The 20999-nt window shown below is 49.8% G+C and overlaps 1 protein-coding gene across 1 annotated transcript; it reads left to right on the top strand.

Moving 5' to 3' along the window:
- Positions 1 to 18040: 18040 nt before the first annotated feature.
- Positions 18041 to 19163, top strand: SOX3 (SRY-box transcription factor 3). Its single transcript, XM_074204837.1, is given in 4 exon segments — positions 18041 to 18079; positions 18152 to 18196; positions 18198 to 18749; positions 18828 to 19163. Coding segments are annotated over 4 exon segments (972 nt in total).
- The last annotated feature ends 1836 nt before the right edge of the window (positions 19164 to 20999 follow it).

Genomic DNA, 20999 nt, shown 5'->3' with positions numbered 1-20999 from the left:
CCCTTCTGACAATTGCTATTTTCCTTTTCCAATAAAGTAGAACTTGAAAGTTATTTTAATTTGTATTTCTTGAATTATTAGTGATTTGGAACATTGTTTTTAGATTTTTCAAGGCACTGGGGTTAAGTGGCTTGCCCAAGGCCACACAGCTAGGTAATTATTAAGTGTCTGAGGTCAGATTTGAACCCAGGTACTCCTGACTCCAAGGCCAGTGCTCTATCCACTGCGCCACCTAGCTGCCCCAATTTGGAACATTTTTAAATGTCTATTGACCACTTGGATTTCTTCCTTTGAAAACTGCCTTTTCAGATCCTTTGACTACTTATTTCCTTGGAATGCCTCGCATGTCTATAAATTTGAATCAATTTCTCATATATATATATGTATATGTATATATGCCAATGACTTAACTAATAAGTGCATCATACTGTTCACTAAGACACCTGACCATCAGTAAAAGGGACAGGTCTTAGTGTGGATTCACATCAAGACTTAAGGAAACATTATAGATATTTAACCTATGGAATTTCGTCTTTTAAGGATTTATGATTTCCTTAGTGTGGTTACTCATTCCCTTGACTGATGCAGCTCATAGTCATTTCATTCTTTAGGAGACAATCCTCATGAATTATCTATTCACCTTCCTGCCCCCCCCCACACATTTTTATCTTATAGGCAAACTTCTCAGTTATGATTTTCTCCACATGTTGTTAGGCTGGTATTTGAATAATAGACACAGTGACCATTTTAGTGGGACCCGCTACACTTTTAGCTTCCTTCGATAAAATAATCTTAGAGAACCAAGACAGCAAAGAGATAGCAGAATGGTTTAGTTAAATGGTATCAAATGACATATTAACGGAGAAACCATAAATTAACATTATGTATATTATAGCATATTTTAATTTATTTTTCTCAATATTTCCAATTATATTTTAATCCAGTTTCAGCTTGCCCTTAATTTTGACACCTCTACTTTAGAGGTTACTAAAATTAGAGGGTTAGTTAATATCTGTAATTTCATCACCAGGGAAACTCCTTCCATATTCATGAAAAATGGTAGAGTGGGATTTACAAAAGTAGGATTTATACCTCGGCTTTTTTTTCTTCAAGCCCAGAATTTTTCTACTAAGGCATACTGTATCATATAGAAAATTATATATATATATATATATATATATATATATATATATATATATATAGAGAGAGAGAGAGAGAGAGAGAGAGAGAGAGAGAGAGAGAGAGAGACATTTTAGTGGTTATGGCATATTTCATGTGAAAGGAAAGAAGGAAGAAAAGAAAGTAGGAAGGGAGGAAGGAAAAGAGAAGGAAGGAAAGAAGGAAAGAGGGAGGAAGGAAACATTTATTAAATACCTACTATATGCCAAGCCCTATACTAAGCACTTTACATTTGTGATCTCATTTCATCCTCACAACAATTCTGAAAGATAGGTGCTATTGTTATCTCTATTTTGCAATCGAAGAACCTGAGATAGTTGGAAGTTGAGTTACCTGCCAGAGGGCACAAAACTTAGATGAGTCTAAAGTCAAATTTGAACTCTAGTCTTCCTGATTCCAGGCCCAGCACTTTAACCACTGTTCCTTCTACCTAAGCTTCCCTATGGCATATACAATGGAAAGATACTTCCAAGCCTCCCTCTGCCACTTTGCTTCTTTTAGCCTTTGTTTTCTCCTTTAGTAAATGGGCATAATGGGCTCTGGCCTGCCTGCTTAGTCCCAGCTTCCTTGAAGGTCAAATGCCATAATTCCCTTGTTGTGATCCAAAGTATTATGACTCTCCCCTTGCTTTCACTTAGCCAAGCTCCCCGTTTTCCAAAGCTGAAATGCATAGGCCCTAAGGTGCAGAGCTACACCCTAATCTCTACTGCCCCATCCTCAACAACATCCCCCCCCCCATCTTAAAAAAGTAATATCATGCTGAGACCCTGAGGATTCCCATCGATATAGGCCTTGATTTTTTTTGTGGAGAATTTTATTTATTTTTGGTGAGTAGTATTTTATTTTTTCCAAAAGACATTTTTCAACATTCATTTTGTTGGTTTTTTTGCAAGGCAATGGGGTTAAAGTGACTTATCTAAGGTTACACAACTAGGTAATTATTAAGTGTCTGAGGTCAAACTTGAACTCCGGTCCTCCTGACTCCAGGGATGGTACTCTTATAGACTGTGCTGCCCCTCAACATTCATTTTTTGTAAGATTTGAGTTTCAAATTTTTCCTGTCTCCTTTCTATCCACCCCCCTCCCCAAGACAGTCATCTGATATAGGTTATACATGTAAAAATAATGTAAACAGATTTCTTTTGCAGAGAATTTTACCCAAAACTAAATAGATGACTTCTTTTGTCTCTCTTCCTTTCACTGCAGTAGAAGAAGCCAAGCATAAAAAATATAGGAAAGAGCATTGTATTTGGAGCCAGAATATCCAACATGAAATTTCCTGCTCTGCAATTGATTATCTCAGGTAAGTCACCTCCATTCCCTGGGTCTCAGTTTCCTAGTCTGTGAAATAGGGGGGTTGATTTCTAGGGTCCCTTCTATGTCTAGAGCTGTGCTCCTATGATTCTATCCAGTCTTAACATCTGGACAGAAATCTACTAGTGGAATTTATTTCTGCAAAGACAGAATTGCAGAGTGCAATGAACACTAGCTTGGCAATTAAGAGTCCTGAAATCTGATCCTGACTTCACCATTTACTGTGTGGGCTTGGGCAAAATCACTTCCCCTCCCTGGGCTTCACGTTTGACCTCTATAAAAAGAAGAGATTGGATTAGACAATCCAGTTCTGATATTTAAGAATTCAATTCTCTGCTTCTTTTATCTTTATTCATAGTGACTCCTAAAAGACTTTAATCTCAGTGGTTTCATTATTAAACCTTTTGGTATTTTGATAGGTCAATTGTACCTAGTTCAGAAACATGTGAAAAAGAAAAAAGTCAAACAAAGTGAAAATGGTCGTCTCCTAACTCACTAGGATTCACAATGTTATCTTGAGAATAGCTATATTCTATATAGAAAATTCCAAAAGTTCAGAAAAATAATTTAAATTGAGGTGTTTAATCCAAAAGAAAGGGCTTGAAATTCCCATGATATTGATTGCTCCATACACTGTAGGTATGTAACAATTAGCAGAAGCATCTGATATTATTAGATCAGAAAACAAAAGAGGCATGAACCAAAAATGACTCTGAAATGCCACCAGAACTTCACTCAGACCTCTGACAGAGAATGACTACATTCTATGCCATGGACAACGGAGGATTTGAATAAACAGGAATAACTGCTATTTCCTCAGAGAGTTTTAGGCAATATCTGAACCCCACATCAAGGTTTCAACGTAGGTACTATTGTAGACATTATTATTTTCTTTTAAGGACTCAGTGAGCTAGAAGAATTTATGACCAAACAAGAGACTAGAGAACATTAAAAATGCAAAATAGATCATTTTGATTATTTTACATTAAAGAGCTTTGTACAAACAGAACTAATGCAGCCAAGATTAGAAGGAAAACAGAAAACTGGGGAACAATTTTTATAGTTAGTGTCAAATAAAGGCCTCATCTTTAATTTGTATAAAGAGCTGTCAAATTTTTAAGAATACATGACAGCCCCCTATTGATAAATGGTCAAAAGATATAAACAGGCAATTTTCACATGAAGGAATTAAAGCTATCTATATCAAATGAAAAAAAATGCTCTAAATAACTATCGATTAGAGAAATTCCAATTAAAACCACCCTGAGGTAGCCTCATACCTATCAGGTTGACTAATATGACAAAAAAAGGAAAACGATAAATGTTAGAGCAGATGTGGAAAAATTGGGCCACCTATGCACTGTGGGTGGAATTGTGAAGTGATGCAACCTTTCTGGAGAGCAATTTGGAACTCAGTCCAAAGTGCCAAAAAAACTATGCATACCCTTTGATCCCACAATATCACTACTAGATCTGTATGCCAAAGAGATCTTTAAAAAGGGGGAAAGATTTACATATACAAAAATAATCATAACAATTGGAAAATGAGGAAATGCCCATCAATTTTGGAATGCTTGAACAAATTGTGGCATATGAATGTGATGGATTCTTCTATAAGAAATCAAGAGCAAGTGGACTTCAGAAAAGCCTGGAAAGATTTGTATGAACTGATGCTGAGTGAAGTGAGCAGAACCAGGAGAACATTATATACATTAACAGGGATATTATGTGATGATCAGATATGATGAACTTAGCTCTTCTCAGTAGTTCAGTGTTAAAGGACAATTCTAAAAGACTTGTGATAGAAAACACCATCAGCATTCGGAGAAAGACCTGTGGAGTCTGAATAGACATAGACCAGGTGTGATGGACTCCCAATGAGAAGTGATGATGAAAACAAACAGATCCTGGCTGAGATCCTCAGCCTTCTCTCCCCTGAGCTCCAGTCTAGTCCCAGGGACAAAGATGAAGTTTGGATACTTGATCTTAAGGTGATAGAAGGCATCTTAGAGACCATCTAGTCCAACCCTCCCATTTTACAGATAAAGAAACTGAAGTGTGGAATAATAATACGAGCTAAATTTATATGTTGTCTGTATTATGTGTCAGACTCTGCTACCTGCTTCACAATTATTATCTCATTTGATCCTCAGAACAATTCTGGGAAGTAGGTGCTATTATTCTTATCCCCATTTTGAATTTGAGGAAACTGAGACACACAGAACTTAAGTGCATTGTCTAAGGTTACACAGCTAATAAGTATCTAAATTGACATTGAACTCGGATCTTCCTGATTCCAGGCCTGGTGTTCTAACCATTGCAGTGCCACCTAGCTACCATGGAAGTAACTCTTCCAAAGTCATATCCAGGTACGATATAAATGTGAACTGCTATTATCATTTTGTAAAAGTCAGTGGTAGCCTAAGTTGAAAGTTCTGGAAAGTTCTCATTTTCTGCACTGCTGAGTTTCATAGCTGCTTTGGGTAAACACTGGATCTGGAGTCAGAGAATCTAAGTTCAAAATCTAGTCCTGCCATTGATTTTACAAATGACCCTTCACAAGTCCATTTACTTATCTGGGCTTTGTGTGATTTTGTGTGATTGTGTTTGTGTGTGTGTGTGTGTGTGTGTGTGTGTGTGTGAAGGAGCTGGATTGGCAATTACTTCATGTGTTTGAGAGATCAATAGTTCCCCGGAACCTATGGGCAATGAGTGGTACTTCCTCCAACTATAACCTTTTCAGAGAAGAATGTGACAACACCAGGAGAATAAGTCATGCCTAACTGGCTGGACCAGAATCTCATACAGTGCAAATCTAAGGAGAATGTGAAATGTCTGGTTAGCGGCTCCACAAGTCTCCCAGGACTCTTTACCTTCCAGAAAAGTATAGGAGGAGTGGTAGGTTAGAGTTTATGTTGTAAGGATGCCTTGAAGTGCAATTTTGCAACTTTTCTATTTTAAGAAATGTGATAGAGAAAATAAATAGTTTCCCCTATAGTGAATATCTACTACTTCCTATGTTAATTGTAGAAGGGAGCCTGTTGTCCACTTTTGAGGATACTCCATACACCAGCCAAAATGAAATTTTATTGAAGTGATTTCCAAGACTCTAGAATGGGGCATACTGAGCCAGAAAGAACAAAAAAAATCTGGCTCCACTTTCTTTGGAATAAAGCTTCCCAAAAACTGAATCTAGGTCCAGCTAGACCCAGAGGGAAGCAGCAGTTTAGTACGGTAGTGGATAGAGCACTGGAGTCAGGAAGCCCTGAAGTAAAATCTGACCTCAGATACATACAGGTTGTGTGACCCTGGGTAAGTGGCTTAACCTCTGTTTACCTCAGTTTCCTCAAATGCAAATTGGGGCTAAAGAATTGCTCTTATCTTCCAAGGTTGTTATGGGGATCAAATGAGAGAATATCTGTAAAGTTCTTAGCACAGTGTCTGTCTTATAATATTTGTTTAATAAAAACTTGCTCCCTTTTCCCCCAGGTGGGAGAAGGTATTCCTGAGACTTTGGATGATAAATTTTATAGAGACCTTAAAAATTAGGTTTTCAGCATATTCTCCTTAGCAGAGAATTGCTCATTTCTCCTCTAAATAAATGCTTAATTACTGATGAAATTCAATATGCGTGATTAGATTTAACTTCCTTCTGGCAGTTCACAGTCAACAAACAACTGTTCTTTTCATTCTTATATAGTTCAGGGATTTTTCTAAAACAGTTCTTGGGTCTCGGATTTGTTCAACAGATCCTAAAAAGGATTTTCACATGCTGTTACAAGAGACTTCTCATCTTTATTAAAGGAAAAAATGTTCTCTAAAGTCCTAAACTTTCACTGCACTTCTTCATGATGTCACTCATGCTTCTAGACTGATCAGAGTCCTGGCTCCTAAATTCATTCAGCCCAATGAAAATGTAAGTTATTTGTCAAAACAAAGGTCAATTCTTTACTACATATATAATGACTTAAATAAAGGGGACTAAGGGTAATGTCATCGGAATCAATCAAGCAAATGCCTAGATAAAGAATAGGAACCCTTGCCGTTTTCAGTGTCTGCTCCTGTCTTTTTCCTCTCTGACCTGGTAAGGATGCTCTCCTGCCCACTACTCATTCTCCCTTGAGGTCTCCTAATCAGGAGGTCCAAAGTCGAACATGTGAGGTCTGTAACCTCACAAATAAAAAGAGCAGCTCCATTTGAGCCTGTCAGAAGCTCTATGTTCCCCAAAGATGGCCATGGCTAGCCCATTCCCATCAAAGTACATATTTTCCTATTGTATTTAAAACTGAGACAGGGCAACTGGCTGAGTAGGATATAATCATTTTTCACTTAGGAAAATCAATTCTCACCTTTATGAGGGATATGAAAGTCAAACTCTTCTATTTGTAGGTCTAGAGAGACTCAGATATTGTTATAATCTGCTTGTTAGAAAGCTCCAGCAATCTCAAGGATTCCCACCATTCCGATTTGCCCACCCACCTTGTACCAAAGAAATAGAGTTAAACAAACAAAAGAACAGAATAGTGATGTCTGACAATGCATGCCTCATTATGTACCTATAGTCCACCACCTTTCTGCTAAATGATAGAGGACAACCTTCACTGGCAGCTACCTTCTCACCCCCCCCCCCCTTATATTACAGATAAACAACTGAGGATAAAAAGCAACATTTTCTTCCTTGGTATCCAAGTGTAGAGAGAATAGAATACTCTTAATGCAGCTCAATTAGGTGGATTTGAAGATGGAATTTTGAGTGATCTCCTACCAGTAGATTTCAATGGATGCTTTACTTTCTTAAAGCCTCCAAGGAAATGTGGAATGACCTCTCCCGCTTGGGTCAATTCTGCTAAGTGCCTTTCAGTGCTGTGTTCTGAAGCATCCATTGTGACAGCAGCTCCGAGGTGAGTCTTTTCTATGAACAAGAGAGCCCAGGTTTCTAAAGGAAAATATGTACATGTAGGTATTCACATACACAGACACACACATAGCCAAAACCATTTAAATGGAAATATCCAGAAAGATGCGATGTGCTTTGAAAATACAGGAACAAAAAGCTTTTTGTTAGAAATTTTTTTTCTAATTAGGGATGACTTAATAATCATGCCAGTGACTCTATTCTCTTTATCTCTCCTAAGTTTAAAGAAAATTTTTAAGTTGGGAAAAGAGCTCCAGTTTGAATAGATAAAAAGGAAATGAAAAGAATAGATTCATTCTTGGTGGCCTCTCCATGATTAAATAAGGTTTCATTTTATTTAAATTATTTTGGGAAAGATAAATCCTCAACTCTGTGGGAAATAAACCAATCAACGGCAATTAAGTTTTTTTTTTTATTTTTAATAGAAATGAATCCATTTTAAACAATTCATTCTATCGGAGCAGCCCAAAATACCCAGATCTCAGATCTGTTGTGTTGGATGTATCACATTCCTGGAGATGCTTAAAGAAAAATGTGCCAACAGGTGGGTGCTCTGCTGACAGATACGACCAGTTTCTTCTACAGTAGAATAGTGATGTTTCTTAGACACAAGTTTGTATCCCTATAAAATATGATTTATAGCTATTAAAAGTAAAGCCTCATTTCCATGTTCCTTTCCTTCATAAAGATTAATGGTTATATTTTGGAGTACATAATAAAAACAAGGCATTTTCATTTTCCTCCTTGATAGAGATTTTTCCAGAAAAAGAAAGAAGAAAGGAAAAATGGGAAGGAAAGGGAGAGAGGAAGGGGAGGAAAGAAAAAGAAAGGAGAAACAGAGAGAAAGAAAAATTGAGGACAAAGAGAGGGGGAAAGAGGGGGGAGGGGGAGAGCGAGACAGAGGGAGGAGGAAGGAGAGAGGGACAGAGAAAGGGAGAAAGAGGAGAAGAGGAAAGAAGAGAAAAAGAAGAGGGAAGAGAGCAGAGGAAAAAGGCAAGAGAGAGGGAAGAGGGTAAGAGATCCAGAAAGAGGGAGGGAAAGAGAGGGTCAGAGAGAGATGGAGAGGAAAAAGGAGAAAATGGGAGAGGGTGAGGAAGAAAGAGAGGGAAAGGCAGGAAGGAAGGAAGGGAGGAGAGAGACACAGAAAGAGACAGACAGAGACAAAGAGAAACAGACAGACAGAGAGACAGATATATAAAGAGAGAGAGAGAGAGAGAGAGAGAGAGAGAGAGAGAGAGAGAGAGAGAGAGAGAGAGAGAGAGAATCCATAGAGAAAAAAATAAACGGAATTTCATCTTTAGGGTCAAGACTAACCCAGAGCAGGTACAAGTAAGATACTTAAACACCTTTAGCATTTCGAGATACTGAGCAAAGACCTAAAAAGGAGAACATTTGTTGTAAGAAATCAGAAATCCATAGTCCACATGAACTGAGATGTCTGGCATCCAGAAGGATGCTCAAATCCATTCCTTCACCTTCCCTGCTCCTTTGTCTGGCTTTCTCCTAAGTTGGGTAAGGAATCTACAAAAGAAGACTGGGGGCCCCTCTTCAACTTAACTCTTTTCTCTGCAGTCCATTGCAGAAACTTTCCATTTCAGTTCCAGTTGCTTTTTTTTCGAGATGGTCCAACTTGGGGTTTGTATGGGGTGAATGGGGAGAGGGAGAGGGACTGTCTTGTATAACCCCCCCCCCCCACCAGTCATTTGGAACCTATAGGATTAGCTAATTGGTGAGCGGCCTGCACTGGGGCCTTTTTGGACAAACTGAGTTTACGTTGGTGCCTTTGTTTTTTGTTGTTTTGGTTGTTTTCCCCCCTCACCCTCTCTCCTTATAGGAAATGAACAGCTGTAATTGAAAAGCAAGCAAGAAACTCCAAGCTTTATAGAAATAGGTGTTGTTAAGAGCTGTGGCTGGCTAATTTTCTTCCTATTGCAGGGCAGCCTTCTATTGTCTGTCCTTTAGAGCTAATTTCTTTTCTGATCAAAAGGCCCCCATCGTTGAAAAGGTAGTAATGACTATTCATTTGGCTGAAGCCTCCATTCTCCGAGCTGTGAGCTTTATTTAGAAATTGCTACTTCTTTCTAAAAGGAAAAGCTCATTTATGTCTTCTATAATGTCAATTAAAGGAGAATATATTTTAATTATTTATCCTGTAGGGAAATCTTTTTAGAAACTCAATTTCCCTGGCTTAGGCCGCCTTGCCGGCGCTGACTTTGCAGCTCCCCGGTCAGCTCCATGATATCCATGCCACCGCCGCCCCCACGGGCTCGGGGAGGCTGTGCCACCAAGGAAGAGTTTCTTTGCTCCTAATTAACACGCTACATCGCTACAATTAGGGTCGGGTTTCTGTTCTGCTCTGACTCCAGCAGGGGCTGGGAGCCCAGGTTGGGCCAGGGCTTGGTCGAAAACGGGCTGCTGATCCGGGAGTTTATTTAGTGAGGGGGCTTTTGCCCTTGGCTCTGGCAGTTCAAGCAAGCCCGGTCTCTGGGAGGCAAGGGCACTCCGGGGCCCGGGGAAGCCAGGGCACACGGGCTGCCCGCTGGGCGGCGCGGAGGGCACAGTCGCCCCGCCCCACCAGCTCCGCCTCCCTGCCCGGACTGCCCGGCCCTGGCCTTGACCCGGGAGGCCAGCTGGGGCAGCTGGCAGCCTGGCAGGGGAACGGAGGGAGGCATGCCCGGCGCCAAGGGCAGCTCCCTGGCGGCTTGGAGAGCTCGGCCCGCTGGCTCGGGCTGCCGGGGGGCACCCCCGAGCTCAGTGTCCCCCGGCTCTCTGAAACCCTCCGAGCCTCCCTCACACCGGGCTGCACGCCGTGGCCGCCGCTGGGCCTGGCTAGCCTACTGATCGCGGGGCCTTAGGGAAATCCAAGGTCAGCCAAGGCCGGCGTCTGCCAGTTCCCCAGAGTTTGCCTTTCCCAGGGCCGGCTGGGGGGGGGGGGGAGCGCCCACCCCAGCCAGCCGCTGACCGGGTCCAGCCAATGCAGCGACCTCAATCCTCGTTCCCCTGCGGCGGAGCCCAAGGGCGCAGGCCGGGCACGGCGGGAGGGAGGGGATTGAGAAGGGAAAGCAGTTCCTGCGAGGCCCCTGAGAGTTGGGGGGGGGGGCTCCCCGGGCCGGCCCAGCCCGAACGGGCCACTTGCCGATCCCCGAGGCTCGGGAGGCTTCACTTTATTTTAAAAAAGGAGCAGTTACGGAACGCGCTCAGCCAAAAGTGGGCCGGTGCCAAATAAGGCGATCTCCCAGTCCTGGCCTCAGTTTCTCACGACCCCAGGGGTAGGCGGTGACGCACAGCGCAAAAGTCCTCTCTCCGCGTTTGACAGACGAGGAAATCGAGGCTCAGGGAGAGGGGAACGATCCAGGTCAGAGTCTCCGGGTCTTCTGCTTCACTCCCCCATCCCCGGGGGCTCGGAAATCAAATTTAGGGTTCCTTTCAGTGCAGCAAACAGGAGAGCATTGAGAGCTGGAGGGGGTGAGGGGAAGGGCTTTGGATCCGTCTCCGGAATTCCGGGCACATGCTCTTACAGTTATGAGCTAAGGAGATTCTGCCACTAGTTTCGGGGAGCCTTGCAAAGTAAGGGGGGTGGCGATTCGGACTTCCTCTTTCTGGTTCCAAATGGACACCTCTTCCCTCCTTTCCCTCGCAAAAGCCCGAAACCGGCAAATCGCAGCCTGCCCCCCACCTCAGCCTGTCATCTTCTTATCAGGGTGGCCTGTCTCCCCAAGTCCTGGGGAGCAGTCCCCCAAGTCCTGAGGGCCAGTCCCCCAAGTCCTGGGGAGCAGTCCCCCAAGTCCTGAGGGCCAGTCCCCCAAGTCCTGAGGGCCAGTCCCCCAAGTCCTGGGGAGCAGTCCCCCAAGTCCTGAGGGCCAGTCCCCCAAGTCCTGGGGAGCAGTCCCCCAAGTCCTGAGGGCCAGTCCCCCAAGTCCTGGGGAGCAGTCCCCCAAGTCCTGAGGGCCAGTCCCCCAAGTCCTGAGGGCCAGTCCCCCGAGGGCGGTGCAGTTTAGGCAGCAAGCAGCCTGCAACACCAGAGAGACTAGAAAGGGGGGTGATTCTTCAGGGGCCCTTCCTCCCCAGCCCGGCCGCCCCTTGCAGGTGGTCTTCTGCGAAGCTAAGTTAATTAGTACCTTAGAATAAAAAAGAGGAAAAAAAAGAAAGTAGAAAGAAAAGAAGAAAGAAAAGAAAGAAAGAAAGAAAGAAAGAAAGAAAGAAAGAAAGAAAGAAAGAAAGAAAGAAAGAAAGAAAGAAAGAAAGAAAGAAAGAAAGAAAGAAAGGCCTTATTAGTGCCCAGCTTGTTTCAACCGTCTCTTCTCCCCCTCCCCCACGGCCACCCCAATGGCTGAGGTTATTAGGCTGAAGCGTCTACGTGCCGATCAGTTTTCGAACACCTGAATGGAAGAAATAACAGGGCCAATTAAAGCAGTCGCTGGAGGCTGGGCTGGAGAGGCCTCTGTGTGTCTGTGTGTGTGTGTGTGTGTGTGTGTGTGTGTGTGTGTGTGTCTGTGTGTGTGTGTGTGTGTGTGTGTGTGTGTGTGTAGGGGGGGTGCTTCTGATGGGGGGGCCGGGTGTGAAGAACAATCTGCTCATTCAGAGGCGCTTCTGGCTTTGGCAGTTTCAGAAGGCGAGTGTGGGGTGGGGGGGAGAATAGGGGCGGGGGGGGGGGGGTCGAGGAAAAGCGACCCCACTCCCAGGCGCTCCTTGTCAGGAGGCTTCTGCCCTTGTTCGTTCTGAATTCCATCCATGAGAAAAACTCCCCAACAGGCTGCTGCCTCGTGTACTCCGGGTTTGGGCTTTTGGGGGTGTTAACTCTAAACCGAGGGGGATCCGCTTTTGGTTTTCTTCGGGCTGGGGAAGGGGAGGAAGGGGAGCTGGCCCACTCATTGATTTCAGATCAGTTAAGCATCGCAGAGGGAGGGGGCAAGTCTTGGCTTCTCGGGAAGTCCGAGGACTCTTTACCTGTTAGAGAACGAATCTTTGGAGCTGGCCTCCTGGATTCAGGGAAGCTGGGTGGGGCTAGGCGGGGTCGAGGAGAAACAAGCTGGGGATGATATTGGAAGGGAGATCCCAGCTGACCCTGAGATTCGTCTCCACGGGTTTGGAAAGAGGCGGAATCCAATCGCATCCCGTAGGATTATTATTCCGTTTTACATATATACCACGACAGGCAAAAAGCAACATTTTTTTATTTGAAAAAAGAAAAAAGATCCCCAAGTTTCAAAATACATGTGAAACTTGCAGAGCCGTCAGGGTTCCTTTTCTGATCCTCCAAGAATGCAAGTTTTGATTGCAAAGTGAAAAGAAAATGCGCTCTTTTCACTTAAAGGGGTCGGTCCTCTACGGCCGCCCGAACGAAACTGAACGAGATTGCAGACGTAGCGACAGTCCATGCTTTTGGACCGATTTAAATCCCATCTATTCCTAGAGATCTTTCCGCCTCCCCTCCCCGGCCCCCCCAATTCTGAATGTGCTTCCTTCCATCTAGTGGTGTGAAACAGACCATCCCAGAAGAACCCATAAACGCGATCAGGGGATCAAAGCAAAAGATGGGGCGGTGGGGCCGGGGAAGGATTCAGGGGTGGCCAATTATCTCGTCTGTTCAAAAGCGAAACGCCTTTGGGGGAGCCAAGTCTCACCACTTGGGAAGGAGACTGGATGGAGGAAAGCAGTTCTTCTGACCTTTACGAGCCATCTAACTGTGGGACGGATTTGGCCGTGGCAGAGGAACACAGGGCCAGGCCCCCCTCGGCATCTCCCCCAAATGACAACTCAGGTTATTTCTTAAATAAAAAAGCAACAACAACCGAGGAAGAAAGAGGATACTGGTCCGAGTGGAAGTGATTCTGATCCTTTCCGAATGCAGATCGCTTGGAACCGGTTTTCTACTTGCACGCCCCCCAGGGGGCAAGGAACTGTAGTACTATCAGCACCAACCACTAGTGCCAGGGCTGGCATTGCCCCTGAAGAGAAAGATAATCGGCCCCAGCAGTGTCCGTGGGAAGTCAGCCCTAACCAGTCAGCTAGCCAGTCCAGTTTTCCAACGGGAAAGGACACATGTGAGCGCGCCCTTACGCAGTCGCTGGGCGCCTTGGAGGTTCGAACCCCCTTTCCAACCAAACCCGCCCTGCCCCTGGCGCCAGGCACCCCGCGCCTCCCGGGCGCTCTAGTTCAGACTGCTAAGCTGTAGGGGACAACCTTCCTGGGCCGCCCTTTCCGACTTCTACCCCCCCCAACTTGACTCTAAAGACTTTCAATGCTCCCGGTTTGGGAGCAGCCCAAGTGTGGATACCGTCGGATTTCGACGGGTTTGGAAAGAGAGAGTAAAAGAGGGGGCTATGGAGAGAGCCATTTGGGGGTGATGTTACCGCCCGCAACCAATAAGGGGCGATATTGCAGCGCCCGCCGTCTCTGCAAGCTGCCTGGCCGCAGCCCAGGGGTGTCGGAGATCTGCCAAATATTCGACCCAGCGGCAGAACCGCTAAGGGAAAAGGGGTGCGGGCAGATTGAATGGGGTCCTTTCTTGAGGGAAAAATACCGAGGCCGCTAATGAGGGCAGCTAGTTACCTTTTGGTTTTGCGATTCTTTAAATATTTTATTCCCCTTAATATTCAAGAAAATAAGGCCCGAGTTCTGAACTTTGGTGGATCTAGGGTCAGTCTTCATCAGTGCTTTAGAAAGTTGACCTTGGAAGCGTTTAATAGAATCTCGAGTCTCTTATGAGACTGAATTCTGGCTTGATTAAAGTGTGCTGAGACCTGAGCTGTTCTGTAAGGGGGTGAAAAGATTCCAAACCTAAGAGGAAACCCTTCGTTCTAACTCTGCCGCTCGCTCTTTGGGTGAACTTGAGCAAGGCATTTCTCTCTTGGCCTCAGTTTCCTCATCTGTAAAATAAGGTGACCTCCCAGCTTTAAAAGTGCATGACATTATCTCATACTTTTATGTGTTTTCCTTAAGGATGTTCACCTTAGATCAATGTATACCAATGCCTTCTGTGGGGGGGGGGGAGCAAGAGTGGGGGGGGCATTGTAAAACTCAAAATAAATAAAATCTTTCTAACAAAAAGTTCATGGCATTGTGGTGGAGAAAGATTGGTCAATTGCCCCCATCTCCAAAGTACCTCCTTCATTTACCTTTGGAAATTTAAGGGTATGAGGTGAGAAAAGACGTGGTTTGAGAATTTTCTGGGGGAGATGGCTTTGTTCTCAGCTATAAGCATGCAGTAGGAGATATGGCTGCTTATAATTAACGTGGATGGGGCTAGGAAAAAGCAAGGAATGCAAAGTGATTTCAAAAGCATTCAACACCACTCCGAACAGGAAAGAGGAAGGAATCTTTTGGGTTTTTTTTTTTAAGGATTCTGTTTCTCTCTTTACATCATTACTGCAGGATTGCTGCAGGATTGCTGAATTGATCTATCTGACCCCCCCCCCTCCCTGGACTCTCCCAAAAACGCAGAAGAGGACCTCTGGATGGTGCAGCAATGAAAATGAGAAGAGCATCAGGAGCACTTCCTCCCCAAGACTGAATACAGCATCCAGGAATTCTGCTCTGATGATGATTTTGCTGAGTGCTCCTTACTTACTCTGGGAAATAATTCTCCACTGCTCTTCTGCCTAAAGGACAGGAGATCCCCAAGGGCCCAGATCCTTGTTCCCTAGCCAAGGAGCTTCTGATCAAGCCACACACCTGGACGGGCTCCTTGGGGAGTCACTGAAACAGCCACTTCAGATCACTCCTCCTTTTTCAGCTTCTTAGATATCCAATAAGTGACAGCTTGTGCTTTTTTTCCCCAGGCAAACATTAAATCAGTGGCCCTTGGTTTGTGACCGTCCTTGCAAACACAATCAGCGATGCCTATCCGTGCGTGCTGGTTACCCGCATGCAGCCCGGCCTAAGTTCTCACCCCCAGAGCGCTTGCATTTCTCCTTAAGAGATGAAGGTTCTGCTCCTGCCAGCGTCGCCCTAAGCGAGTTCCCTCAGTCTCCTCTAGGTACCTGAACGCCATAGTGTCTAAGGCCTCTCTCTGGTCCTGTGGGCTTTGTCAGTCCAGGAGTGGCCGAATGGCCTGGCCGCTAGCCTTGGGGGTGCATCTGCCTGTCAGCTGCGCCGAGGGGAAGGGGGTGGAGGTAGTCAGGGCGCCTGGTGGCAGGTCTCCCGAGCCCAGAGAGGCTTGGGGGCAAAACCCGGACGCTGGCGCCAGGCGCCCGCCCCGCCCCTGTCAGACCCTGCTTTGCACTGGCTGCAAGGGGGCCTGCTCGTCCCCTCCGTCTAGGAGCCCCTTTCTCCGTCCCTCTCGGTGGACTAGAAAGTCTGGCGATGAGCGCCGGGGGAGGGGGGCAGGAGCTATGCCTGGGTCTTGTAGCGCAGGGCGGATGGGACAGAAAGGGGGCAGAGTGCCGAGAGCCAAGGCCCTGGGGCCGATGGGCACCTTCCCGTCAGCCCCTCCGCCCCAGAGGTGAAGGAGCGGGAAGCCAGGCCCCTCTGCCTTCCACTTGGGAGAGGATGCCCGGCGCTCCTCGGTGGGCTGGCCCCCAGCGGCCTGGGGCCTCGCAAGGGAGCCGCGGGGCTCTCCTGGGCAGCCGCAGGTGGGCTGCGGGGGATGGAGGGGACATCGAGGGACGGCCCCTGGACGGAACCTGGCTTCCAGCCCCGCCCCGCCCCCCCGTGCCCCCAACTTCTTTATGCGGAGCCTTCGGGTTGCCATGCAAACGGATTTTCCGAGGGCCGCGCCCCGCCCCTTCAGCGGCAGCGGAGTGGAAAAAACTCGAAATGGCAAAAGAAGAGAGAAGGGAGCAGGAGAAAGAGCTGGGGGGGGGGGGGGGCGGGGGAGAGAAGGAAGGGGGCAGGGATGAAAGAGGGACCCAGGCTGATTCCTGCTCGCCCCACAAAAGAGCCTGAGGAGGAAAGAGTACGGATCTGAAAGTCGGAACGGCCCCGAACTGCTGCGGGCTAGGGACCGGCGTGAGCGCCTGCCTGAGCCTCAGTTTCCTCTTAGCCTGGCCCCGACATCTCGCATCGGCTAAGGCCAAAGCCCAACTCCAGGCCGCCTTTGCCCAGGTGGGGGTGGGGGCGCCGAGGGGGAGCCGCAGCGTGTCCGTCTGCCACCCCTTCCTGCACGGGCCACAGCGTCAGAAACAGTCTGGTTGCATGGCTGCTCCCGCCCCAGATGGGAAGGGGGCGAGCTGGCCCCCTTGCTCCCACTGCCTCCAGCTGCAGCTCCCTTTGCTCCCACCCTGCGGGGCCTGGCGCCTCGGCCGTCACGCGGGGCCCCCGGGGCTTTGGCTCGACTCCCTCTCATTGCCCAGCTCCAGGGCTCGGGAAGGGGTGCCACGGGGGCAGCGGGAGGGATAGCTGGGGGAGGGGAGGGGGCTCGTATGTGTCAGGGGGGAGGAGGGGGGGGATGTTCATTGAGTGAAATGGTTCAGGCCTCCAAGTGAGCCGTGGGCTGTAGTCCACGCTCTCCAGGGTGCTGACAGAACAGCGGGAGCTTGGGGCGCCGTCGGAAGTTCTGGTTCTGCTCCCAGCGGCATCGCCCAGCAGTTCTGGGCCACACAAGTACCTCAATAAAGAAGAGGGAGGGCCCGGGGGAGCGGGCCCGCCGTGGCCGTGTTGGCACTGCACTTCCCACCCCATTTTCCGTCCCCGATGTTGCGGGGGGCCGTCGGGCCACACCTATTCCCAACTTTAGCCCTGAGTCACACTTCCTTAAGAGGTCGTGGCAGACCAGGGAGCAGAGGCTGCGCCCCCTGCCCCACCCGGAAGCCCTGGGCAAGGCAGCAGAGGCCGCCCCCCCCCCCCGTAAACGAAACGAGAAGGAAGTCCGGGCCCTAGCGGGGTGGGGATCGCCTCCAGTTCTGCTTCATTCCGGGGGAGCTTCACCTGCACCCCCACCTCACCCCAGCTACTGGGCTCTCCTCAACTCTCTCCGATCCCGAGCCGCGGGGGCGTCCTTCCACACCCCCTCTTCCCCCCCCCCTCGCCCCGCCAAATAATGCTCCAGAAACTCGACGTGGAACTGAACCCGACTCCGGGTGACAAAGAGCACCTCCGCGGCACCCCCCGCCTACCCACCCCCAGCGAAAGTTTTACAACTGGTCAATTGGTCTTCTCCGGGGCCTGCCGGGATCTGCGCGCTGATTGGCTGCTGCCTTTTCATTTATAGGCAGTCAATCAGCCTCCTCGCGGAGAGCCGAGCTGGAGAGAGCCGAAGGAGCGCCCGGGGCACCGGGAGCTCCGGAGGCGCCCCAACTTGAGTGTGTCTGTGTGTGTGTCTGCTTTTGTGTGCCCTCGTTCCCGGCCGCCCGTCTGTTTGGACGTGTCTGTGTGTGTGCGTCTGCGTGTGCCGGCTGCTTGGCAGGCTGCGGAGGGAGCCCCGAGGTGCTGAAGGCAAAAGCCAGGGGCCGCCCTGTGCTCGGTGGCGGCGGCGGCGGCGGCGGCGGCGGCGGCGGCGACCAGCGGGCAGCGGCGGCGGCGGCGGCGGAAAGTTGTTGAAGTTTCTGGGCCCTTCGAGTCTCTCCCCCCGCCCCCCAGGCCCCTCCGCTCCCCCTCCTCCCACCCCCAACCCCCTGCCCACTTCTTTCTCTTCCCTTCCCGCCTCGGGAGGGTCCGAAAGGCACACTGGCGCACCTCCTCCCCGCCCCGGCCATGTACAGTCTCCTGGAGAGCGAGATGAAAAGCCCGGGAGTCCAGGGGCCTCCGGCCGGAGCGGCCGCCGCCGCCGCCGCCGCCGCCGCCGCCCCCGGGGGCACAGGCAAGAGCGGGGCGAACGCGGGCGGCGGGGGCGGCGGCGGCGGCGGCGGCGGGGGGTGGCGGCGGCGGCGGCGGCGGCGGCGACCAGGACCGCGTCAAGCGGCCCATGAACGCCTTCATGGTGTGGTCCCGCGGCCAGCGGCGCAAGATGGCCCTGGAAAACCCCAAGATGCACAACTCGGAGATCAGCAAGCGGCTGGGCGCCGACTGGAAGCTGCTGACCGACGCCGAGAAGCGGCCCTTCATCGACGAGGCCAAGCGGCTGCGCGCCGTGCACATGAAGGAGTACCCGGACTACAAGTACCGGCCCCGTCGGAAGACCAAGACGCTGCTGAAGAAGGACAAGTACTCGCTGCCCGGCAACCTGCTGCCCCCGGGCACGGCGGCCGTCAGCAGCCCGGTGGGCGTGGGCCAGCGGCTGGACGGCTACGGCCACATGAACAGCTGGCCCAACGGCGCCTACTCGCTGATGCCCGAGCAGCTCAGCTACCCGCAGCACCCGGCCATGAACAGCCCGCAGCTGCAGCAGATGCACCGCTACGACATGGCCGGCCTGCAGTACAGCCCCATGATGCCGGCCGCCCAGAGCTACATGAACGCGGCCGCCGCCGCCGCCGCCGCCTCCACCTACGGCAGCATGTCCCCGGCCGCCGCCGCCGCCGCCGCCGCCTACGGCCAGCAGCCCGGAGCCGCGGCCGCCGCCGCCGCCGCCGCCGCCGCCGCCATGAGCCTGGGCTCCATGGGCTCCGTGGTCAAGTCGGAGCCCAGCTCGCCGCCGCCCCCGCCGCCGCCGCCGCCGCCTCCCCCGCCGCCGCCGCCGCCGCCGCCCGCCCTGGGCGCCCACTCGCAGCGCGCCTGCCTGGGCGACCTGCGGGACATGATCAGCATGTACCTCCCGCCGGGGGGGGACGCCACGGACGCTCCGGCCCTGCCCGGCGGCCGCTTGCACAGCGTGCACCAACACTACCAAAGTGCCGGGACTGCGGTGAACGGCACCGTGCCCCTGACTCACATCTGAGCCAGCCGGGCGGCCCGGCCCAAACCAGACGACGAGCCAGCAAGCCATCCCTAGTGCCCTGCTCTCCACCCCCGCCCCGCTCCCGCTCCGGCCCGGAGCCCTCCGAACCGATTGCCTGCTGACTTGGGGGGGGGGGGGACGCGAGGAACACGACTTTCCTCGACTCTCGCCCCTCTCCCCCGCCCCCCCCTTCCATGTGGGTCTGCTGGGCATCTCTGGAACGTTGGCAAAACCGAAAAGGCCTGCCCCTCCCGCCCCCGCCCCCGCCCCTCTAGGTTATCTATCGGATCGTAGGTCGAGTTCTTTGTGTTAAGTTCAGTATTTCGTCTTGTCGGTTTTTTGGTTTTAGAGATCGAAGAAGTTTGGGGAAGCGGGAGGGGGGTTGGGGGGGGACGAGCCATCCACGCGGTTTCCACCCGTCCACGCGGTTTCCGCCCATCCACGCGGTTTCCACCTGCTTCCCCGTCCTGCTGTACACTGGAGCGTCTTTGCTCTCCCTCCTTGCCTTGCAAACGAACGAACGAATGAACAAACGAACGAACGAACGAATATCTTCAGGTGGCAAAGGCTTGTTTGTTCCTAATTTATAGTGACTTGTGTGTTCTTGCCTCTTCGTGCTCTTGGGTTTCTAAGCTTCTGTAACACTGGGGTGGGAGTTTTCGATGGATGCTGAGTTCGTAGCTTCTACAAAGAAAAACATCAGAAGCAGCAGCAAAATGTTAGGGTTTCTGGGGAGGGGCGGGAGGGGGGGATTTGTGTGAGCTTTTTAAAAAGACTTTTCTCTGTTCTCCGAAAGGAGACTTCAATAAATTTTAGAAGCGGTCATCCTCAGTCTCGGCAATTTTCTAATACTTCGTTTTTTAACCTGGGGTGGGGGCTGGGCTGGGGGAGGGGGAGGGGGAGCCCTGGGAATAGGGAGGATGGGAGGGAAAATTGGCCTTTCATCCACAAAGGTCAGTGCGGAATGGTCGCTGCCCCCTAGCTTGCCTTGATGTTCTTCTCTATGGAGAAGAAAGGGTCAATCGAATATTAGAGAACCGGCCTTCCGGGAGCCCCACCTTTTCATTAATTCAGTCCCAGGGAATCTCAGCACCCTAGGGGGCCAGGTAGCAGTCTCCAGATCCAAGGGGCTATTCACTTGTTGCCCACCTGGGCCGAGCAGAGAAACTGGTTTCCCGGGAGGGGTTGCCCTGAGCCGCCAAGGCGGAGCTGCCCTGCAAGAGTAGGTCCAAAGGGGGGGGGGGGGGGGAAGATGTCCGAGCTCGGCTGTCATACTGACACAACTCGAACCCTGGCACGAAATCTTAATGATGACATCTAAAGAGTAAATGCTCCCAAGACCCTTGGGTTAAGGGATAACGCAAACACATAGGGGATTTCCCTTCCCTTTCGTGCCTCCCTCCTGCCGAGAAATCTCCAAACCTAATTTAATATCCTTTCTGCCCCCCGCCACCAGCGTTTCCAAAAGCACCTAGAAGTCCCAGCGTGGACTGTTTCCTCCCAATAACTGAATCCGACTCTGGTTTCCGAACTCTCACCCCTTCTCCCTTGCCCCTTCCTCCTCTTGCTCCAGCCCCCATAAAACACACTGGACATGGAGAATTGGATTAAAAAAATGAACATCTGCCTGGACGTCCCCTTTCCAGCTCTTTCCTGTTCATGCGGCTTCCGGCACGTCCCTGGATTTGCCTGGACTCAGTTTCCCCACCTGTAAATGGAGGAGGTTGGTCTAAGTGACCTTCCAGCTCTACCACCCAAAACACCGTCTTGGGTCGGGTCAGTTTGGGGTCTTAAAAACACACCAATTTGTTTGCTTTGGCTTCTTCCTCCCTTTGC

This window comes from Macrotis lagotis, chromosome X (genome assembly GCF_037893015.1).
Source record: "Macrotis lagotis isolate mMagLag1 chromosome X, bilby.v1.9.chrom.fasta, whole genome shotgun sequence".
Classification (NCBI taxonomy): Eukaryota; Metazoa; Chordata; class Mammalia; order Peramelemorphia; family Peramelidae; genus Macrotis; species Macrotis lagotis.
This window is presented reverse-complemented; position numbering and strand designations above follow the sequence as displayed.